General features: G+C 44.9%; 1 protein-coding gene and 1 long non-coding RNA gene across 2 annotated transcripts in view; both read right to left on the bottom strand.

Annotated features, from left to right (window-relative positions):
• Window positions 1-19,911, bottom strand: part of LOC126355193 (adenylate cyclase type 2) — a 286,733-nt gene extending 266,822 nt beyond the window's left edge. The window contains exon 1 of the mRNA XM_050005421.1: window positions 19,711-19,911. Within this exon, the coding sequence (XP_049861378.1) occupies window positions 19,711-19,827 (117 nt within the window). The 5' untranslated portion in view covers window positions 19,828-19,911. The remainder of the gene's footprint in view (window positions 1-19,710) is intronic.
• A 55-nt stretch (window positions 19,912-19,966) lies between these two features.
• LOC126355194 (uncharacterized) overlaps window positions 19,967-24,204 on the bottom strand; it is a 512,700-nt gene continuing 508,462 nt past the window's right edge. Inside the window, exon 5 of the long non-coding RNA XR_007565472.1 lies at window positions 19,967-20,049. This is a non-coding gene — a long non-coding RNA (uncharacterized LOC126355194). The remainder of the gene's footprint in view (window positions 20,050-24,204) is intronic.

The following is a 24,204-nucleotide window of genomic DNA, read 5'->3' as shown; positions in this document are numbered from 1 at the left end:
ACGGCACACAGCAGAAAAAAATTTCCTTCAGAAATAACGGGCATAATTCTGATAATGGGAAAATGCTTCTAAAGTATTCCTGTGCTAGCATCCTGTTTCACTGATGTTACTTTAGTGGATATTTCCGACGCGATTCCTTGCTACCAATTTTATTTGCTTAGCTGTGCAAAAAAGCCTGCCAGGGTGACAGCTCGAATGTACTCCGAGAGGTATTCGGAACGAGGTGGGAGCAGCCTTGCGCAGATCCGTTTCAGGGTGTAATACAACGAGCTCCAGACACAGGGGATTTACACCCAGGAAGTGTGAGAGAAACAATCTTGCGAGAAATCGAGCCAGTGGCTCTGCGTTGGGTATGATACACACAGCAGTACAAGGACGCCCGCAGCTTCTTGTATCACGCAGCACGGTGCATCGCAGTGTACAAAGACTCAAACATCCAGTCTCTAATGGACGGGAAATTTAAATCTAATCTTCCTTCCCTCCTCTAAACATACACTCATACTGCCAGCAAGTGCATCAGAACTTTTCACTGGTGGTCAAAGCTAATTGGCTGATATTTTGCAAGTGGGAAATTGAAACAACCTATCATTTAAAGAGACTGTTAACAGACGAGTCAAAGTCTTGCAGCACAGACATGCCAGATCCCATTGCCAAACACTCCTGGACCTCCGCGAAACCCTCTGCTTGAGGCAGATTATCAACACCGACGGATCTTCAAATGGTGGGGTTGTATCATCGGTAACCGTGTTGCTGGTACTCATTTGTTTATAACAGGTTGAACAGGAGAACGAGCACGAATTTTCTTCGGAATGAACTGCCTGCTCTGCTCTACGATTTAAGAACGAAGCAGTTGATATGGATGCTACAACAAGATGGTGTATCTAGACCCTGCACCAAGCTGCACGGGATCTGTTCCCATTAAAACAACAAGCAAACTCGTCCGATCTGTCGGTCCTCGACTTCTATTTCTGGGCAACAGTAATGGATATGATGTACGCACTACGATGCGAAAACCATGACGAGATGAAAAATTGCATCCGTACTTGATGGGTCATATGATGTACTGCGGGATACATCCAGTATCCGACCTAGACTGGAACGGAGTCGGGAAAAAAACTGTTGTATATTCGAACACCTACAGTGAGTGACTGGATCGATGAAATAGTTATTTGGTTTCCTATTTCTCTCTTTTCCTTTTTACGCTTTGTTTTACTCTAAGCATTTATTAGCAACTTGGGCTAGACTTTCACAATGGTTCAGATGGCTCTAACAACTATGGGACTTAACATCTGAGGTCATCAGTCCGCTAGAATTAGAACTACTTAAACCTAATAAACCTAAGTATATCACACACATCCATGCCCGAAGCACGATTCGAACCTGCGACCGTAGCAATCGCGCGGCTTCGGACTAAAATGCCTAGAACAGCTCGGCCACAGCTAGGCTTTAGTATCCGTTTTTATGTTATGCGGAATATTGATGGATCAAGTGTCTATGACGAAAAATCAAAAATAAATTATCAAAATAATAGCTTTTTAATTATGGACTGGAAACCAATTACAGACAATGGCTTTAGTAGCAAATGACCAAGTTATTGACTGAAAAATTAACTGGAAACTTACAGCTGCTGCTAACAACCATGTTCAAGGTTTTGAATTTACTGACTCTTTGGTTGGTCATGAATTGATTTGTAAATGGAAAGTCTTGGCGCTCATTATGTGCGGTAAGCAAATTAAATTAAATAACGTCTACTGCGTGCTACGTTTTGTTAAACCCAAACTCCTCCCGAACAGGCCATGAACGCCCAAAGGGACCGACCGGCCACCGCGTCATCCTTAGCCCACAGGCGTCACTGGATGTGGATATGGAGGGGTATGTGGTCAGCACACCGCTCTCCCGGCCGTATGTCAGTTTCTGAGACACGAGCCGCTCAGTTTGCCTCACAAGGGTTGAGTGCACCCCGCTTGCTAACAGCGCTCGGCAGAGCAAATGGTCACCCATCCAAGTGCTAGCGCAGCCCGACAGCGCTTAACTTCTGTGAGCTGACGGGAACCGGTGTTACCACTGCAGTAAGGCCGTTGGCTTTATTAATCTCAAACCTTCATAAAATTAGGAAGATACTATCGTGTTACGGAAACGAGAAACACACGGCCGTTCCGTGGTACCGTCTGGGAAGTGACTGTGCTGTGTTACTTCTGTAGCTACGCGGACTGATCTCAGCTGGTGTCTAAAGCGAAGGATCGGTGAACATTTGTTCGCCAAGTGTTCTTAGACCGACTTGCCCCGCCTCGTGTGCAGCCGCTGCTGCAGAATTGGGCTATTCTTCGTTGTTTTAAAGGAAAGCATAGCTGAAGAGGGAGAGAGTCAGGACATACACTCCTGGAAATGGAAAAAAGAACACATTGACACCGGTGTGTCAGACCCACCATTCTTGCTCCGGACACTGCGAGAGGGCTGTACAAGCAATGATCACACGCACGGCACAGCGGACACACCAGGAACCGCGGTGTTGGCCGTCGAATGGCGCTAGCTGCGCAGCATTTGTGCACAGCCGCCGTCAGTGTTAGCCAGGTTGCCGTGGCATACGGAGCTCCATCGCAGTCTTTAACACTGGTAGCATGCCGCGACAGCGTGGACGCGAACCGTATGTGCAGTTGACGGACTTTGAGCGAGGGCGTACAGTGGGCATGCGGGAGGCCGGGTGGACGTACCGCCGAATTGCTCAACACGTGGGGCGTGAGGTCTCCACAGTACATCGATGTTGTCGCCAGTGGTCGGCGGAAGGTGCACGTGCCCGTCGACCTGGGACCGGACCGCAGCGACGCACCGGATGCACGCCAAGACCGTAGGATCCTACTCAGTGCCGTAGGGGACCGCACCGCCACTTCCCAGCAAATTAGGGACACTGTTGCTCCTGGGGTATCGGTGAGGACCATTCGCAACCGTCTCCATTAAGCTGGGCTACGGTCCCGCACACCGTTAGGCCGTCTTCCGCTCACGCCCCAACATCGTGCAGCCCGCCTCCAGTGGTGTCGCGACAGGCGTGAATGGAGGGACGAATGGAGACGTGTCGTCTTCAGCGATGAAAGTCGCTTCTGCCTTGGTGCCAATGATGGTCGTATGCGTGTTTGGCGCCGTGCAGGTGAGCGCCACAATCAGGACTGCATACGACCTAGGCACACAGGGCCAACACCCGGCATCATGGTGTGGGGAGCGATCTCCTACACTGGCCGTACACCTCTGGCGATCGTCGAGGGGACACTGAATAGTGCACGGTACATCCAAACCGTCATCGAACCCATCGTTCTACCATTCCTAGACCGGCAAGGGAACTTGCTGTTCCAACAGGACAATGCACGTCCGCATGTATCCCGTGCCACCCAACGTGCTCTAGAAGGTGTAAGTCAACTACCCTGGCCAGCAAGATCTCCGGATCTGTCCCCCATTGAGCATGTTTGGGACTGGATGAAGCGTCGTCTCACGCGGTCTGCACGTCCAGCAGGAACGCTGGTCCAACTGAGGCGCCAGGTGGAAATGGCATGGCAAGCCGTTCCACAGGACTACATCCAGCATCTCTACGATCGTCTCCATGGGAGAATAGCAGCCTGCATTGCTGCGAAAGGTGGATATACACTGTACTAGTGCCGACATTGTGCATGCTCTGTTGCCTGTTTTTATGTGCGTGTGGTTCTGTCAGTGTGATCATGTGATTTATCTGACCCCAGGGATGTGTCAATAAAGTTTCCCCTTCCTGGGACAATGAATTCACGATGTTCTTATTTCAATTTCCAGGAGTGTATAACATGAACCATACATTGTATTGTTTATGATGGGTGAAGAATTGAAACTGCACACTGAACCACCATTTGAACCAAATTCTCTGCCTTCCCTCGACTGCGCATTACCAGCTGAGCCGTCCAAACCGCGTCTCAGAGATCGGCCCAGTAGTTAATCCTGTCCCTAGTTGCGCTATACATATTGATTGCATTGATTATCATTCAAAATGCCAAGCGCTTTCCCGGTTCCCAAAATCCCCGCTACTGACCTGAAACAATTCCCAAATATTTCTTCCCTTTGTGGAAGTGAGCCTGTAATTGACTATCTGAGATTACACAGTTTTCTCGTTTCATCATATTGCACCTCCGACGACATGTGTTAATGCCATCCTGGTACTGCTGCTGTTAAGTTAGAGTGATAGTTAACCCACTGGTAGGAAAATCACTGCCATGGTGTGTCATTCATCATCAGTCACTCCATAATTTAAATAATACAGCTATAGTTTTATGTCTTCTGTTAGCAATTTCCACTTACTTCCTTACTAAAGACTTACAGTAATGTGCCAGCCAGATCATATCGTTAAGGACACACAAAACTCACCATGGGAATTTAATGGTAGGTGTTAATTTAGACTTACAGCAGCTATATTTATTTGTTTAAGTGAGAAAGCGAGCAATTACATTGGCCACTGACTAAATCGTAGTTACTTCCGTCAGCATTTGTAGTACGTCACAATATGAAGATAAATGACATCTTTGTTGTGATTCGCTAGGCGTATGCGTATCCAGATGTGGTGTGTCGTCCGTGCCGATCGAAAGGTGCAACTTATGAATCAGATTCGGATCCAACCACTCCTATCTCTCTCTCTCTCTCTCTCTCTCTCTCTCTCTCTCTCTCTCTCACACACACACACACACACACACACACACACACACACACACACACACACACACACAACACACACACATAAACACGTACATATATGTAGCCATGTATGGAAGTGGAACATGGACGATAAATAGTTTAGACAAGAAGAGAATAGAAGCTTTCGAAATGTGGTGCTACATAAGAATGCTGGAGTTTGAATGGGTAGATCACATAACTAATGAGGAGGTATTGAATAGAATTGGGGAGACGAGGAGCTTGTGGCACAACTTGACTAGAAGAAGGGATCGGTTGGTAGGACATGTTCTGAGGCATCAAGGGATCACCAATTTAGTACTGGAGGGCAGCGTGGAGGGTAACAATCATAGAGGGAGACCAAGAGATGAATACACTAAGCAGATTCAGAAGGATATAGGTTGCAGTAGGTACTGGGAGATAAAGAGGCTTGCAGAGGGTAGAGTAGCATGGAGAGCTGCATCACACTAGTCTCAGGACTGAAGACCACAACAACAACAACACCATCTATCTGACTATATATCGTGACGATCTCGCTCGACCGTGCATTCTACCAGCATCTGTCTTTAATTGTTTCAATAAAATTTTGCTCTCCAATAATGATATTCCCACTTCGCGAAAGAAACATATTAGATAATGAGCTATGGAACAAAAACCCAGTCTCTGTGTTTCGAATTCAGGTGTATTGGTCTCAGGCGTATAACAACATAATGTTTCAATGTGTTTTAGACACCGTCATGTAGACAGTAGTTCGATTAGGAAAGACTTTTGGTACCAATAAAGTTCAATATTGTTACGTCGCACGAAATTTCCCTGTTAATACATACTGATAAACCGAGTATCCAACTAGTCTAATTTGCCACCGCTCTGTTATGTGGGTGTGTTAAATTCCACGTTAAAAATCGTTTTGTTTCTGACGGGAAAAAAACCGACGCATTTCGTTGTCACCAGGCTTCGCAGAAAAGTGATGTTTAGGAGAATTTGTTTGGGCAGGCTCCAGCTACTCATTGTATATAGGAAATTGCAAATATCTCTGAAGTGTGTTATGTTTTTGTTGTGTGGTGATAAGACAAAGCAGATGGTGAAATCTGGTGCCGGCACACTGCTTATTACTGCGAATAGCACCAAGGGCATCCTCCGATCTTGATACCATCGTCCGGCGAACGGATCATCTTTGACAGTACTACATGAGACTCCAAGAGACGTCGCGGAGATGTTTGGAACTTGTTCCTAGATTTCAGGAGTGAAGTCAGTTGATCAGGAACTTTTCGCCTTCATCACGGCCACTGTATAGGGGTGTGTGGTAGCAACCCTGGATATAGTTGCTGCACGGTACAACTTTTACAGTGGAGGCAACTACCACTAATGACAGAAAAGTTAAAATTTACTGCTGAAACGCTGACTGCTCTTTAAATTTGCAAGAGTTCCAGAATTCAGAGATGGAAATGATTACTACTTGTTTCTTCACATTAAACGTTTACGCTCTTTTCAACCGTACAATCATCTAGCAAGTGCTTTGGACGACATAAGCACTTTGTAAAAGCCACCTCCAGGTTGCGGAGCAGAGCGGACGGACTAATCCCACGCTCTTACAGCTGATTTGACGCCGCGGTTATTCAGTGCTGGTCCGCCTTTCGTGCCGACAGGTTCAGAGGGCTCTTGCCTCCCCTTGTGCTCAAAGAGAATGCGTCTTCCGGGACTGAATCTCATTACTTTGATCGCCCCGTTCACCGACCTGGAAATAACCCCGCGACCTCACCCTTCAGCCAGCTCTGCCTTAGTCAACCAGCCCTCAGCAAAGGAGACTCAATACGATTACAATATTCTTGGAGTTGTCTCCAAACTGATCACTATTCATAGCCTTTTGCATCTTTTGCTTTAGTGTGTCTCTTCCTGATTTTACACTTACCTATTCATAATTATACTACCACACCGTACCTCGATTAATACATCTTTCTTAACCATGGTAATAGCCCTTGCTGTATTAATAATCCGGAAAATGATGTCATGTAGCTTTGCAACCCAGTCTATGTGAAACTCCTGCAACCTACATGTATTTGGCCCAGTTAACTATCTTCATGGCATGGTGTTCCCCATAAGCTTTACTCAGCACACTTTCCTTCACTGCCAAACAAAATATTCCTTGATGCCTCATACTATTCTTCCAACCAGGTTGTGCAATACGTCTATTTCCCCCCCAGACTCGATTCAGTATATCTTCGTCCATCTGTTCTTGAGAATTGTTCTCTAATAAAACATTTCAAAGGCCACCAGTCCTGTTTGATAGATGAAAGCGGAGCTCACCATCTGCAGCATAGTCGACAGGACTGATTGCGGACCTCTGGTACAGAGATGAGTGGTCTGAATCCGAGGCTCAGACGGTTCCGCAACTGTGTAAGTTGTAGATTCCTCGACTTGCGCCATAGGGTGTGGTTGGGTTTAGGGTTCCGCCAAATAGGATAGTCTGAGGAAAATGCGTACATGGGTAGCAGGGGCTGGTGGCGTGGACTGGGCGGTTTTTTAGGTTAGAGGGTCTCGGGGAAACACAAACAGGGTTTCAGTCTCAAAAGGGCGCAGTCTGAACACAGGAAGAACGTAGGTCCACGAACCATAGATATAACAGTTTTAAATTATCGTAGCTGTGTGGGGAAAGTAAAGAGCACCACGCGCTAATAGAAAGAGCTGATGTTCAGATTGTTATAGGCAGTGAATGCTGGCTACAGTCGGAGATAAGTTCAGCAGAAAGTTTTGCGAAGGACACTGTTCAGAAAGGATAGGCTAAACACAATTGGCGGGGGGTGTTTGTTGCTCTTAAAAGCAGTTTACCTTGAAAGGAAATTGATGTACACTGTTCCTGTGAGTTACTATGGGCAGAGATCATTCTTGGCAAGTGGAATAAAAATAATAAAAGGATATTTTTACCGACCTCCAGACTCATATGATACAATTGCTGAAAAGTTCAAAGAAAACTTGAGCTTAATTTCAAACACGTACCCAACTCATACACTTGTAGTTAGTGACGACTAATGTTGGCGAAAATGCATGTTCGAATACGGAAGTACGCATAAAACATCATCCGAAATTCTCTGAAAATTACTTCGAGCAGTTAGTTCATCAGCCCATGCGAATAGTAAACGGCTCTGAAAACACATTTGACCTCTCAGCAACAAATAATCCTGAGTTAATGACGAGCATCAACACGGATACAGGGATTAGCGAACAAAGGGTTGAAGTAGCGAGACTGAATATTGTAACACTCAAATCCTCCAAAATTAAACGAAAAATATACATACTCAAAAAAGCAGATAAATATTCACTTGACGCCTTCCCGAAAACAATCTCCACTCCTTCCAAATTAATAATGTAAGTATAGGCCAGAAGACGCTTGAAATCAAAGAAATAGTACCGACAGCAATTGAGAGATTTGTACCATACAAATTAACAAACGCCGAAGCTAATCCCTTTTAGTACACAAAACGAATCAGAACACTGTTCCTGAAACTAAGAAAAAAGCATGTAAAATTTAAACGAAAGTAAAATCTCCAAGACTGGAGATCTTTTACAGAACCTCGAAATTTAGCGCGGACTTCAGTGCTAGATGCTTATAAAAGTTTCCACAACGAAACTTCGTCTAGAATTCTGATAGAAAATCCAAAGATGAATTGTTGGTTTGGGACATAAAGTGACCAAACCACAGGGTCTTCAGCCCCTTTTTCCTGACGCAAACAAGGCTCAAATCCAAAGTGATTCTGGTCGTATATAAAGTTTGCTAGCGGCAAGACACAGTCAAGACCCTCTCTGCGCCGTAGCAATGGGAATACTATCGACGACAGTGCTGGCAAACCAGTGTTACTAAACACAGCCTTCCGAAATTCATTTATCAAAGAAGACGAAGTAAATATTCCAGATTTCGAATCAAGAACAGCTGCCAACATGAGTAACTTAGAAATAGGTATCATAGGAGTAGTGAAGCAAGTTTTCCGATACAGATTGTATACCAATTACGTTCCTTTCAGAGGATGCTGATACAATACGTCCATACCTAACAATCATACACAACCGCTTGCTCTACGAAAGACCCGTACACAAACACTGGAAAGTTGCGTAGGTCACACCAATATTTAAGAAAGGTGGTAGGAATAATCCACTCAATTACAGGCCCATATCATTAAAGTCAATATGCAGCAGGATTTTGGAACATATACTGTGTTCGAACATTATGAATCATCTCGAAGAGAATGGTTTATTGACACACAGTCAACACGGATTTAGAAAACATGCGAAACACAACTCGCTCTTTACTCACACGAAGGGTTGAGTGTTATTGACAAGAGATTTCAAACTGAGTCCGTATTTCTGGATTTCCAGAAGACTTTTGACACTGTACCACACAAGCGGCTTGTAGTGAAATTGCTTCCTTATGGTATACCATCGCAGTTAGGTAACGATTCGTTATTTCCTATCATATGGGTCACAGGTCGTAGTAACTGATGGAAAATTATCGAGTAAGACGAAAGTGATTTCTGGCGTTCCACAATGTGTTATGGGCCGTCTGCTATTTCTTATCCATGTGAACGATTTAGGTGAGCAGACTTATTAGGTTGTTTGCAGATCATGCTGACTTTTATCGTCTAGTACAGTCTCAGAAGATCAAAACAAACTGAAATACGATTTAGAAAAGATATCTGTATGGTGCGAAAATTGGCAATTGACACTAAATAAATGTAAAGAGTGAGGTCATCCACAGGAGTGCTAAAAGAAACCCGTTAAACTTCGGTTACACGATAAATCAAGCAGATCTAAGGCCGTAAATTCAACTAAATACCTAGGAATTAAAATGAGGAACAACTTAAATTGGAAAGAATTTGAATCCATTTTGACTATTTTTCGACCGTGACTGTCTCAAGAAATATGTAAAAGTTTTTCAAATTACCGCAACCAGTCACAAACTTTGTTAACTATGGTATTTCTTATTTATTTGGCGACATGTTTCGAGGGAATACCTGATCTTCAGGCTAAATGGCATTACAAAAGCATTGTCACTTAGGAAGCTGGACTGACGTTTGCACGAAAATGTTTTGTAACGGTCACTCACTTTGTTCTTCAAACAATTTGTTCTCCAGACAAAGTGAGTGACCGTTACAAAACATTTTTGTGCAAACGTCAGTCCAGCTCCCTAAGTGACATCGCCTGTTGCTGAGTTTTCTCTTCTTCCACGGGATGACCACAGCATTTACGAAAAGACTATGTAACATCAATATGACGTTATTGTGAAGTTGTTCTCGTAATGCCATTTAGCCTGAAGATGAGGTATTTCCTCGAAATATGTCTCTAAATAAATAAGTAATGTAATATTCGACAAAGATTGTGACTGGTAGCGGTAATTTAAAAAAACCATTACATATAAATTGGAAAGCACACACAGAAACGCGCGGCCCGTCCCGTCGGAGGTTCGAGTCCGCCCTCGGGCAAGCGTGTGTGTGTGTTGTCCTTAGAATAAGTTAGTTTAAGTCGTGTGTAAGTCTAGGGACCGATGATCTCAGCAGTTTGGTCCCTTAGGAATACACACACACACACACACACACACACACACACACAACACACACAAAATGTTGCGGGGTAGGCGAACCAAATACTGCGTTTTATTGGCAGAATACTTAGAAAATGTAACAGATCTACTAAAGAGATCGTCTACACTATGCTTGTAAGTCTTATTTTGGAGTATTGTTGCGCGGTCTGGGATCCTTGCCAGATAGGTACATAGACAAATTTCAAAGAAGAGCAGCACGTTTTCTGTCATCGGGAAATAAGGGGACAGAGTGTCACTGACATGATTCGGGATTTGGGGCGGACATCATTAAAACAAACGCGTTTTTCGTTGCGGCGGAGTCTTCTCACGAAATTTCAATCACCAACTCCCTCCTCTGAATGCGAAATTATTTTGCTGACGTCGAACTACATAGGTAGAAACAATCATCATAATAAAATAAGGGAAATCGCAGCTCGCAGGAAACATATAAGTACTCGTTTTTTCTGCACGCTGTTCGACATTGTAATAATAGAGAAACTATTGTGAATATGGTTCGATGAACCCTCTGCCAGGCATTTAAGTGCGATTTGCAGAGTATCCCTCTACACGGAGACGTATGAAAACTTATCTTCGTGTGTGTACTTCATGTTGGCCATGTAAAGTTACATTCCAGACACATGCTTTATAAAAGAGACTTCTTTAGAACATCCTCTTACATCCAGTGTGAACATATTCATCTTTTCTTAAAAGCTTTTTTTTACCAGTTAGCATTTTATACGACCTTTAACTCTGCGTCGCCAGCTACATTTTTACACAAATAGCAAAACCAATACTTTGAACTTTCTATTTTCAAACTAAATACTGCTTAATTCAGTCGCACATCGCTCCTCGTTTACTTTTCTTGGTGTTCGTCTCATGAATTTACTAATTTTCAGTTTAGTTTTCTTTACTGTTTGTTCTATATACACACTGAACAACACACAAGGGTAAGTTACAATCTTGTGCCACTCCTATCTTGTCACTGCCTCTCTTTCACGATGTCCTTCGACTCATAGCCGTGATCTTAAACGTGATAGTGTCCCAGTTTCAAAGAATGTACTCGTCAGCATTGTCAAAAGCGCTCTTCTGAACCATGAAACGCTTTAAATATGAATTTTCCTTTTTTTAAGGAATCTAGTGAGATAAATCGTTGGATGATTATTGCCTTGAATATCTGAACATCTCTCTTGAATCCAAAGTGATCTTACGCACGTAGGCTTCTACCAGTCTTTTCGTTCGTATGCGGGTAGTTCAAAATGGTTCAGATGGCTGTAAGCACTATGAGACTTAACATCTGAGGTCATCAGTCCCCGGGACTTAGAATTACTTAAACCTAACTAACTTAAGGACATTACACACATCCATGCCCGAGGCATGACGGGTTTTGGTTGGTGAAGACGGCGTAACTGCTGAACGCGTTATTGTGAGGGAGCGCAACGTGTTACTTATATTGACGACCCATACTCATGTAATTATGAAGTACTGGTATTGCTTTCTAATTGCAATTTTTTTTGTGAATCATTGGTTATCAAGTTTGTGTGTGTGTGTGTGTGTGTGTGTGTGTGTGTGTGTGTGTGTGTGTGTGTGCGTGTGTGCGCGCGCGCTCATGTGTGTGTGTATGTGTTCACAGCAGATCGCGTATTCGATCACACGGTGTATTAAAGCAGCTAGCAATCAAAACGCTGGTAATCTGTTCGCCGATGGTATCATATGTCCGACCGGGTTGGAGACAATTTCATATAATTAACTCAGTATTGATTTACTGAATTTTAGACATGTTCCATAATACCTTCTACATTATTTGAATGTCTACCAGGGCACTAAATATTAATATAAAAAACACCATCGGACAACTAAGGCGGGACTGTACTGATGTGTTTTAACGAGAACAAACTTTGAGGTTATGGCACTCCCCATTCTGTTCTTACGGAGATGCATTAAAAACCATCCAAAATACAAGTCGTGGTTTAATAATTATGTTAGTGTTTTATGTGAAGTAGGAGAAGCAATTTCAAGATGAATAAATCACGGCGACGGATGGACAGGATTTCTACCGCTAAAGACTTCACGCCCGTAGAAGACCCTGAAGCAGATAAATTTCAGGACATCACGCAACTGCTGCTCTATGGCTATGAAAAACTTCTGTTAACTTTTATCTTTCAACGCAAAACGTTTTAAAGAAATAAAGTAGCGTCAGAAAAGAAACAAAAAATGTCAACCTAAGCGACCCTTAATGGATTCTTCTGGCGTAGAAAAACAAATACGTGGAAGAGTAAAGGCCATACCGGCATGAAATGTTAAGAAAATACAAGGAGGTGGGGAAATTGGCTAGCGATCTCACGGAACTTGTCATATGGTATGAGTCACAACTTTCATGTGGAACTGACGTTTAGCTCCTGCTCCCATTCCTCCTCCACCTCCCCCCCCCCCCCCTCCCCCCTCACCCTAGTAACTGTAAAAGGTCAATAAGATTGGAAAAACAAAATCTGGAAGGAGCAAGAAAAAATAACTGCCATGGACTAACACAATTATAAATGAAACACTTAAAAAAATTGAAAATTTCACGAGGCAAGAGTGTTCTTCAGCCAGAGGGCCACAAGGCTGCCGGCCGCTCCGGCTGAGCGGCTCTAGACGCTTCGGTCCGGAACCGCGCTTGTGCTACGATCGCAAGTTCGAATCATTCCTCTGGCATCGATTTGTGTGATGTCCTGAGGTTAGTTAGGTTTAAGAAGTTCCAAGACCAGGGGAGTGATGACCTCAGATGTTAAGTCACATAGTGCTCAGAGCCATTTGAAGCCCCAAGGCTCATCATGTGTCGACGAGACTACACTAACAAAGCGGACGTGAAGATCAGAAACAGCAGTCATGCATGGAAAGTAATACCAGATTCGCCACTTGGTCGTCAATAGTTTGTAACAGGCAAGTATGATCAATAAACAGCCGATAAGGAGCAGTTCATTACTTGCATGGAGTTAGAAGACTGCTACAAAGCGGTGTTTCCATTTATTTCTTGTAGATTATTGTTAGTGATCGCTTCAAACGTGACAGTGTAGTATCGTCTGTATGTTGGGACCCAAAACAGGCCACACCCATCTCTAGAGTGTCCATCGTAATCGCCTCCTTAGCTAACAGCTCTAGAAATCTTAACCTCAGTATAGCAATGTAACGCTGTACCGCGACAAGCAAGATAAGTCTTTCAGTAATATTGGACGCCTGGGAAATTATCGTGGTTTGTCGGAACCACTTGGTTTCTGGGATAGCATTCAATTATGAGGAGTAGACTACTTAGGGGGTTAGCCGGCCGTTGTGACAGAGCGGTTCTAGGCGCTTCAGCCCGGAACAGCGCTGCTGCTACGGTCGCAGGCTCGAATCCTGCCTCGGGCATGGATGTGTGTGTTGTACTTGCGATAGTTAGGTTTAAGTAGTTCTAAGGGACTAATGACCTCAGATGTTTATTCCCATAGTGCTCAGAGCCATGTGGACCATTTGAACCTACACAGGGGGTCACCTGTAAGCATGCTATTTGTACTGAGACCAACTTACTTAGTAATCAGAATAGACATCCTTTACGTCTTGTAGTACTGGCAATCCGAATTTTTTGATTTGAGCGTGTTTGTGTGTGCGCGCACGGTTTTGTTTGAAAAATTAATATGAATAATGAAATACTGTAAATTTAGACAGTGAAATTAGTGAAAACTTGATGAGAGAAAGATTGTTAATTAAAAATATGGATTAAAAGATGGTAATAAGGAGTTGTTAAGGACAGAGGATTCTCACTGAGTGTGGTACAAGTGCGTAAAGAAAGCAGTTGCACGTGAATGACAAGCAACGATAATTTTCACATATACTGTGTCACCTAAATTTTATTGGTTTCCATGGTGAGCAATCCGGACTGCCAATGAACGTAGAGAAAACGACATTTTAACCATTTTACGAGTACGAATAAGAACTGAAACTGTTAGGGATGAAATGCTTGTCTTAATAACGGTTACGATATCTACGTAAATTTTCTATTCAAAATTTTGAATGTACACCACATTTGAAATGAATAATAAGAAAGCTGTAGTAAAATCTAAACAGGGGCATCAGATAGGTCTAGGAACTTAGTAACAGCTCTTAATCTTCTTGTGATTTCTCATACGGGGTGTTCATAAAGTCTCTCCGCAGTGCCGTATGAGTGTCAGCCGTGCGTGCCGTATGATTGTTCGCCTGCCTGGGTTACTTCCTTTCAAGTGGACTCTCCCAACATTCCACTGCTTCGTTTATCTCAGCCAGCGTCATTAGTATCGTTAGTGTGTGTCGTTACGTATTGACGTGAACGTTTAAGTTTAGCCCATTTGTTCGTTTGTTTCGTTTTTGTCAGTGTTGAAATGCTAACCATTGAAAAACGTGTGTTTTTGGTCGAACAGGTGTTCAAGGCTGGCGGTAAATACACAGTTTCACAACACTCGCACATCGCGATACTGTGCGAGATTTGACTAACAAATTTCGAAGTACGGGTTCAGTGGCAAATGCACCGAGAAGTGGTCGTCCTAGCGTTTTGTTTGATGATAAACTACTCGATATTCAATGTCCATGAGTCCCAATAAGTCAGCAAGAAAACTCGATCAGGAAATCGATGCTAGTGTCGCAACAGCCCACACAGCTGTAAGGAAAAAATTGGAACGTGTTCCATACAAAGTGATAGTCGTGCAAGAACTGAAAAATGCTGATCATGCCAAGAGAATGGATTATTCTTAATGGTTCAAATATTTCATTCAACAAAATGGAAGGGATATTCTTAATGAAACGTTTTTCACTGATGACGCGTGGTTTCATTTATCCTGGTACATGAAGCAAAATTCTCGTATGTGGGGCACTCCAAATCCAATGTGTGTTCATGAGGAACCACTTCATTCTGTGAAAATAGGAGTTCGAACTGCACTTTCTAGACGTCGGATTGTGGGTCCCATATTTTTAAACGCACAACAGTACTGCAGTGATATTCTGTACCCATTCATAGGAGAACTTGTGTTAAGTGAAATACAGAACGATTATTTTCAACAAGATGGTGCAACTGAACATACAGCTCGCGTTTCAATGTCACTGCTTGCTGATGTTTTTGGTGATCGCATAATTTCACAGGTACTTTGGCCTCCACGTTTCCCTTACCTGAAACCACCTGAGTTTTTCTTCTGGGGTGCTGCGAAACCAACTGTCTATAAAAACCGTCCAAAATTCATCGATGATTTGAAAACTGCAATATCCACTTTCACTACTTCTGTTATAGAAGAAATGTTACCGCTTGTGTTTGGAAACGTGATTAGACGAATTGAACTGTGCATTCAACAACAGGGGGGATACTTTCAACATTTAATGTCAAAATTCGTAAGTAAAAATGAATGAAATTTGCGGCCACTAATATGTAAATTATATTGTACGGAACAGAGGTCGAAGTTTACACACAACAAATTACGTAAATATCTTGTGTATGAAAACTAATATAACATAGTGTTCGCTTACTGGCCATTAATTGTGCTTCAAGAGTACCACACCCATTCGGTAGCGAGTGTAATGTACACCTCCCGGCATGCGGGTACACGTAGCTGGTCCGATCTTCACTCCTCAAATCATCGGTGTAAACTGTTCCAGAACTGCGAAATCCGCCAAGGACTGAAAGGAACAAATGGTGACAAACGAAGGGGTCTACCATTTCCTTGGACTCATGTACGGGTGGGATTCACGCAGGGTGAGTCGTTAGACGTGTGCTAGGGAGAAATGGTCAACGAGGAAAGGCTGTTGTCGGACAGAGTTCTTGCGAACCTCAGCTCACGCTGTTCGTCCGTGAGATTCAGAGCGTGGTAAGTAAAGGTATCCAGGTCGGTGCTGTGATACTTGACTACAGGAAGGCATTCGGAACATTACCACATTTTCGTTTAGTATGCAAAATACGAGCTGCCGAGAATCGGATCAGATTTGTGACTGGATGATTCTTTGGAGATAAAACTCAACAAATTGTTCTTGGCGGATGAAAATCGTCATATGTAAAAGTGATTTCAGAAGATCCTCAAACCAGTGTGATAAGGTCGTTCCCTTTCACAATATAAGTGACTAATCTAGTAGATAAATAACTCAGGTCCGCAGAAACGATGCAATTGTCTGTGGGTAGATAGCAAAGCCGGAAGACTTTAGCGAAATGCAGGAAGGCCTATAGTAGATCTACAATTGATTCAGGGACTGGCAATTAACAATAATATAAATAAATACACCGCACTGTTCATAAGTAGGTAAAAATCCGCTGCTATCAGATTGCGCTATTTGCGATGAATTACTGGACACCGTAGTGCAGTAAAATACGTAGGAGTAGCCATATGGAGTGGTCTAAAGTCAAACGATCAGATAAAACAAATTCCACGATAAGCAGGTGCTAGGCTGAAATTCATTAGAAGAATCTTAAGGAAATGTAATTCATCAACGAAGGAAATGGCTTAGACCGATACTTTAGAACTGCTCATCAGTCTGGGACCCATACCACGTTCATTAACAGAAGATGTGGAGAAGATCTATCGAATAATGACGCTTTTCGTCACATGATCGTTTAATTGACACATGAGCGTTAAGGAGACGCTGAACAAACTGTGGCTTCGGACGCTACAAAACGGGCATTCTGTATCACGGAGAGGTTTACTTCGAATTGCCAAGAGCGTGACAACATGTTACTTCCTGCACTCGCACTTAATGTCTCGAGATATGATCACAACGAGAAATTCAGAGAAATTAGAGTCGATACGGATGTTTACCGACAATCGTGGTTCCCATGCGCTATTTGCGAATTAAACAGGGAAGGAGAGGTCAGCTTGTGATAGCATAAGTACCTCCGCCACCCACCGTAAAGCGGCATACGGAGTTCGGAGTTAACGAAACGGTGACGTAGGTCTGTTTTGTCGTAGTCAGATCTCTCTGCTACGATGAAGAAAGGAGCTCATGGGGACTGTAAACATCATTTGCGTAACTGAGCAGCAGTTTTTCACGTCAGACTGTAGCCGAGGAAGTCTAAGTTTGCTTGTAACATCAGGACATGGTAGCAAGTAATGAAAGTTTACTTATACATTAAATTTGTAGGTGATTCGGAGGTATGAGGCTGCGAAACTTACTATAGAGAACTGCCATCTCCGACATCAACAGTGGCTACGACCATGTTGCATTGAGTTGAACTGAGCTCGGAAACCAGTCACGAATACTTCATTATACGCTGCTTCGGCTCTGGCATATAGTTCATCAATGATAGTGGCTGGCGAGTGGTGACGGCACAGCATGATTAGATCCTTCCAGTCGGTTCCGTATCTAAGGAAGCTGCCGACCAAGGCACCAGTCGAAGACACTCTGTATCGTGCCTGGTCAGGAAAGTACGGAGAATATGCGGTGTTGTGTTATCTTGCTGAAAGATGACGTTACAAAAATCTGGAAGGCAGCGCACGCCAATATGGCTTAATACGTCAGAAATGTGACGGCTGCTGTCGAATTTATAGGCTGTACGAACGAGAGGTGATTGTGCTATGTGTGAAGTGGTACCAAATAGCATTGCGCCTTATGATGTTGATGAAAACAAAGTGGCTACGTCAATTATCCTTGGAGCCTTCACACACCGATACATCCATCGTGATAGTGTGCACAGAACCAGAGTTCGTCTGAAAAGAAGAGGTTGTGCTCCTCCTGCCTCCAGTAAGGTCTTAGCGCGCACCGCTGTCGGAGTGCCTGTCTCTGCTGCTGCATCAACAGAAGCTACATTGGCCACCTTGCTGACAGTCAATACAGCTCGCAGCGTGGATATTTGTCACGACAAAGAATCCATCATGTGTCGTAGGTAAATGGAGGATCCTGAATAGGTAAATTGAAAAAATATACATCACCAAGCCGAACGGATCAAAAATGTGGAGAAGGTGCGGGAACCTCTAAACAATGAGGGATCCAGTTCGCCGCGTCCGCCCGGCTATCTAGGGCGTTTGGATTCTCCACCACGACAACGCACCCGCTCACACGTCGCGCGCCGCCGCCGACGTTTTGGCCAAGTTCAACGTGACAACACTGCCGCAGCCACGCTACGAGCCCAACCTGGCTCCAAGAGTCTTTTTCCTCTTCCCCCGAATACAGGCAGGCCTAAAATGGTGCGATTCGACTCCATCGACGCCATCCAGCAGGCTTCAACGAGAGCTCTCGACAGCATGACGCCGGAGGCCTTCCAGGCTACGAACAGTGGAAGACCGCTGACTGCTCTGTGTTGATGCTGAAGGATCACATTTTGAAGAATTTTAGTCCACTGTACATAAATGTCCAATAAATTCCTAGTTCTGAGTTAAGTGTTGAAACTTTTCAATCACACCCTGTATACAAGGTGAGTCGCGTAAGACGTAACATCCCCATTATTCCGGGGGTGATTGCACGTATCGACAAGCGGTGTTCGGTGAATCATAGCCGACTATGGGCCACATACTTTGGTACATGAACAATAATCGCAACGTTTGTATTGACCGAAATAATGAGGCAAGTACATGTTTTATAAATGGGACGCTATACTTTGTTTAGCATCATTCGAACGCTCCGGAAAAGACGCGTGTAGTGATGTAACGTATGTTGCTATTGTGATTCAAACTTCGCTTAAAAGACGCTGGGAAATTTGTACGATTGAAGGTCGAGGCGGTCGAAAGCGGCTGCAGACTGTAAAACGCCTCGCGCGACCCGCAGGCCGAGTTGCCGTGCTCTGTGCAGCATGCACAACCTACGCTACGAAGGTAAATCCTCATCCTCCCGCTTTTAAGAAAAGTTTGAATCACAATAGCAGCATGCGTTACATTACTATACGCGTCTTTTCCAGAGCGTTCGAATGATGGTAAAAAAAAGTACAGCGTCCCATTTAAAAAACATGTACTTGCCTCATTATCTCGGTCAATGTAAACGTTGTGATTATTGTGAATGTACCAACGTATGTGCCCCATAGTCCGCTATGATTCGCCGGAAACCACATGCCGATACGTGCAATCGCCCCCGGAATAAAGAGGGTGTTACGTCTTATGCGACTCACCCTGTATATGTTTGGCCTATCACGCGCTAGTCGCGTGGGGAAAAGCTGAGATCCGCCGTAAGCCCACCGATTCCGTATATGCTTAACAGTCGGGAATTCCTACCAATGTGAGCTGCAGCATCAATTACAGTCTCAATAGGTCACAGTTTTGCCACTGTTGAATTTGCAGTAGTGTTGGTAGACCTTTCTTCTCCTTGCACAGAGAAAAACGATGTTCTGAGAAACAAATCATCATTCAGACACAGTCTCCGATTGGGAGACCCCCTTCGCAATCGTTCCTAGTTTGTGCACTTGCAATTAAATGCTTATCGTTTGTATATCTTCGTACCTGTGCGACGTTTGTTGCACGTGGCCTCCGCGGTGTCATAGTTTAACCAGCAGTGTACTGCGTGTGGCAGCGGCTCACCTGGCAGACTGTGGCCTGCGTGGAGGGCCAGGGCCGCAGGACGGCGGCGAGCGCGAGGTGTCCGGCGGCGAGCAGCGCCGAGAGGGCGGCGGCGAGGGCGCGCGGCGCGGGCAGCATGGTGTGGGCGGCGAGCAGCAGCGCGAACAGCGGCAGCGGCGCCGCCCCGGCGCCCAGCGCGAGCGCGCCGCCGCCCAGCCCGCACAGCGCGGCCGTCGACGCCGCCAGCAGCCGCCGCGGGCCGCGCACCGCGGGCACCTGCGCCGCCACCAGCAGCGCGCCGCTGCCCGCGCACATCGCCGACAGCACCCACACCGGCACCGGCGACTCGCCCGCGCCGCCCTGCACCACACAAGCGTTGCGCTCCTGAAGATGAGCTCACTACAGGCCGAAACGTCATTATAAAGACTGTGGCTATGCCTACACATTAGTAAAATTTAGCTTGTGTGTGTGTTTTATTCGCGCTCAGTGACGAGGTTACCAGCAGCTTTACTAAAATAACCAGAAAAGAACGTGACTATAAGTCTAAAATATTGAAAAGATGCCACGTATAAAATATTAAAAAGAAGTAAAGGACAATGTCATGTTTGCGAATTTAGTCACTTCAACATGCAAACTGCCAGATGCTGCCTGTTTAGTTAAAAGTTATAAAAGATTCTATTAAAGCACGGATAATATGAGGACGATAAAACGGCGACGCAGCGATGTGTGACTGACTGATCAGCTAAAAAAGGGAAGAGGTGCCAGCCCTGATAAAACTGTTTCCAAATGCAAGACGGACATTTCACATAGTCGGAAGCGATACCACTTGCGTCTCACATTCAGTGACATTACGGCAAATCTGCTGTTAAATTAAGCGCTTTTCTCTTTTCTAAATAGAAAAAACAGTTTGTTAAAAAGTGGCGCGCTGTGACTTTTAAACCACAAGCACTCCTCATTGGAGAGTCCTCTCGGTGGGGGATAGTCTTGTGTTCCATGCTGAGACCAGCGAGGGGCCTTGAGCAGCCACTGGTGAAGTATCAGTGCAGCAGCAGTGCAGTAGCGAGTCGCATATTTACCTTTGATATTTGTTTTGTAATCTGATTCTTAATTTCTTTCCGAGTGTTTGTGCGCTTGCATATTTAATTTCATAAAATCATTGCGTATTCTCCTATTTGAGAGGAGTAATATTGCTTATTGATAGGCGTAGAGTATAAATTCACGGAGTCGTTAGACATTAGCAGTAGGGCGGATAGGGTGTGTGCGTGCTGTGTGCGGGCGCAAGAGGAATTGGCCGCGGTTCGCGAGCAGCTGAGCGTGCTGTTGGCCGCGGTCAGCCGCCTTCAGGCTGCTGCCTTGAGGTGCAGCGACGGCGGAGGGTATGGCGCGTCACTTGAGACACTCCAGGTGTCTCTTGCTGCGTCCGCTGACTCAGCCGCCGAGGCACCTTCTAGTGTACCCGGCGCGTTGGGGCCGTCCTCACCTCAGGGCGAGTGGCGGAGTGCAGCGCGTTCGCGTCGCTCGAGACGGAGGGCCAATGTGGAGGCTGGCCGGCTGGCCTCGCCCGTTCATCCTGTCAGTGGGCAGGTGGCCCCTCCTTGAGCAGGGCCCGAGCAGGCACACGGGGGCAAAGGCTTACTGGTTATTGGGAGCTCCAACGTTAGGCGAGTGATGGAGCCTCTTAGGGAAACTGCGTACAGGGCTGGGAAGAAATCCAATGTGCAGTCGGTTTGTCTGCCGGGAGGCCTCATCCGAGATTTGGAGGCGGCCTTGCCAGCGGCTATCGAGCTTACAGGGTGCAGTCGTCTGCAAGTAGTTGCTCACGTCGGCACCAATGATGCCTGTCGCTTGGGTTCTGATGTGATCCTCAGTTCGTACAGGCGGCTGGCGGATTTGGTGAAGACCGCTGGCCTCGTACGCGGGGTGCAAGCGGAGCTCTCTACTTGCAGCATCGCTCCCCGAGTGGATCGGGGTCCTTTGGTTTGGAGCCGAGTGGTGGGTCTTAACGAGAGGCTTCGTCGACTCTGTGACTGCAGATTTCTAGACTTGCGCTATTTGGAGGGAAATTCTAGGACGCCCCTAGTTAGGTCAGGGGTGCACTACACAAAGGAAGCGGCTACTCGGGTAGCAGAGTACTTGTGGCGTGCACATGGGTTTTTTTAGGTTAGACAGTAGTGCGAGGTGTCCTGATAAACACTCACCAGTCGACGTCCAGGCAGTGAAATCAGGACGCGCACAGTGTAAAGACACTTCAGCTATCAAGATATTAGCAGTGTTAGGAATAAAGTTCCTGAATTTACTGCCCTCCAGGAAGCGTGTGGCTCGCAAATTATTCTCGGGACTGAGACCTGGCTGAACCCTGAGATAGGTTGTTCTGAAATATTTAGTGAGGGTTGGCTCGTGTATCGGAAAGACAGATTAGACACCGTAGGAGATGGTGTCTTCATTGCAGTTGACAAAATATTGTGTCTACCGAGGTCGAAGTAGAGTGTGATTGTGAAGTTATCTGGACACGTTTAACAGGGCTAGGGTAAATAAAGTTAATTGTGGGCTGTTATTACCGGCCACCAGGTTCCACAGTGACAGTTCTAGAATCATTGAAAGGGAGTCTACATTCTGTATCGCAGAAGTACCCGGATCGTGCTATATTAGTCGGAGGCGACTTCAACCTACCTAGTATAAACTGGGATGTCTATGGATTCATTACAGGTGGTACAGACAAGCCGTTGTGTGAATTACTTTTGAAAACATTATCCGAAAACTGTCTTGAGCAGCTAAATCGACAACCAACGTGTAATGGAAATATTTTAGATCTGGTAGCCACGAACAGACCAGACGTCATCGACAGTGTCAGTGTTGAGACAGGGATTAAAGATCATGAGGTTGTCATTACGACTATTCTTACTAGAAAGAGCAGATAAGCAGTTGTTAGCATCCCACTTAGTAAATGAAACGACTTCATTTACTTCCGGTACGATGGACGTAGGAAGAATTATGGGCAAATTTTAAACACACTGTAAATCACGCATTGGACAAGTATGTGCCGAAAAAGTGGGTTACGGACGGAAACGACCCACCGTGGTTTAACAGCGCAATTCGGAGAATGGTCACGAAGCAAAGACAGTTGCACTTGCGGTACAAGAAAGATCGGGAGAATGAGGACAGGCAAAAGTTAGTAGAGACTCGTGCTGCTGTAAAAAGAGCGACGCGCGGAGTATTCAACCACTAGCACCGTCATACCTTAGCAAAAGATCTTGCTGAAAACCCAAGGAAATTCTGGTCTTACATAAAATCGGTAAGCGGGTCGAACAATTCCATCCAGTCACTCACTGATCAGTCTGGCCCGGCAACGGAAGACAGCAAAACGAAAGCTGAAATTTTAAATTTAACATTTGAGAAATCTTTCACGCACGAGGATCGTACAAACATACCGCTTTTTCAGTCTCGTACAGATTCCCGTATGTAGGACATAGTGATAGGCATCCCTGGGGTTGTGAAGCAGCTGAATGGGTTGAAAATAAATAAATCGCCAGGTCCTGATGGGATTACAATTCGGTTTTACAGAGAATACTCTACTGCACTGGCTCCTTACTTACCTTGCATTTATCGCGAATCTCTTGCCCAACGTAAAGTACCGAGCGACTGGAAAAAAGCGCAGGTGACGCTTGTATATAAGAAGGGTAGAAGGACGGATCCTCAAAATTACAGACCAATATCGTTAACATCGGTTTGTTGCAGCATTCTCGAACATATTCTCAGTTCTAATATAATGAATTTCCTTGAGACAGAGAAGTTGCTGTTGATGCATCAGCACGCCTTTAGAAAGCATCGCTCCTGCAAAACGCAGCTCGCCCTTTTGTCACATGATATCTTGCGAGTCATGGATGAAGGATATCAGACGGATGCCATATTCCTTGACTTCCGGAAATCGTTTGACTCGGTTCTCCACTGCAGACTCCTAACTAAGGTAAGAGCATATGGGATTGGTTCCCAAATATGTGAGTGGCTCGAAGACTTCTTAAGTAATAGAACCCAGTACGTTGTCCTCGATGGTGAGTGTTCATCGAAGGTGAGGGTATCATCTGGAGGTCCCCGGGGAAGTGTGGTAGGTCCGCTGTTGTTTTCTATCTACATAAATGAACTTTTGGATAGGGTGGATTGCAATGTGCGGCTGTTTGCTTATGATGCTGTGGTGTACGGGAAGATGTCGTCGTTGAGTGACTGTAGGAGGATACAAGATGACTTGGACAAGAATTGTGACTGGTGTAAAGAATGGCAGCTAACTCTAAATATAGATAAATGCAAATTAATGCAGATGAATAGGAAAAATAATCCCATAATGTTTAAATAATCCATGAGTAGTGTAGCGCTTGACACAGTCACGTCGATTAAAAATTTGGGCGTAACATTGCAGGACGATTTGAAGTGGGGCAAGCATGTAATTGCAGTTGTGGGGACGGCGGATAGTCGTCTTCGGTTCATTGGTAGAATTTTGGGAAGATGTGGTTCATCTGTAAA

The sequence above is a fragment of the Schistocerca gregaria genome, chromosome 3 (genome assembly GCF_023897955.1).
Source record: "Schistocerca gregaria isolate iqSchGreg1 chromosome 3, iqSchGreg1.2, whole genome shotgun sequence".
In the NCBI taxonomy this organism is placed as follows: Eukaryota; Metazoa; Arthropoda; class Insecta; order Orthoptera; family Acrididae; genus Schistocerca; species Schistocerca gregaria.
Note: the sequence above shows the minus strand (reverse complement) of the source record. Positions and strands in the feature narration are given on the sequence as shown.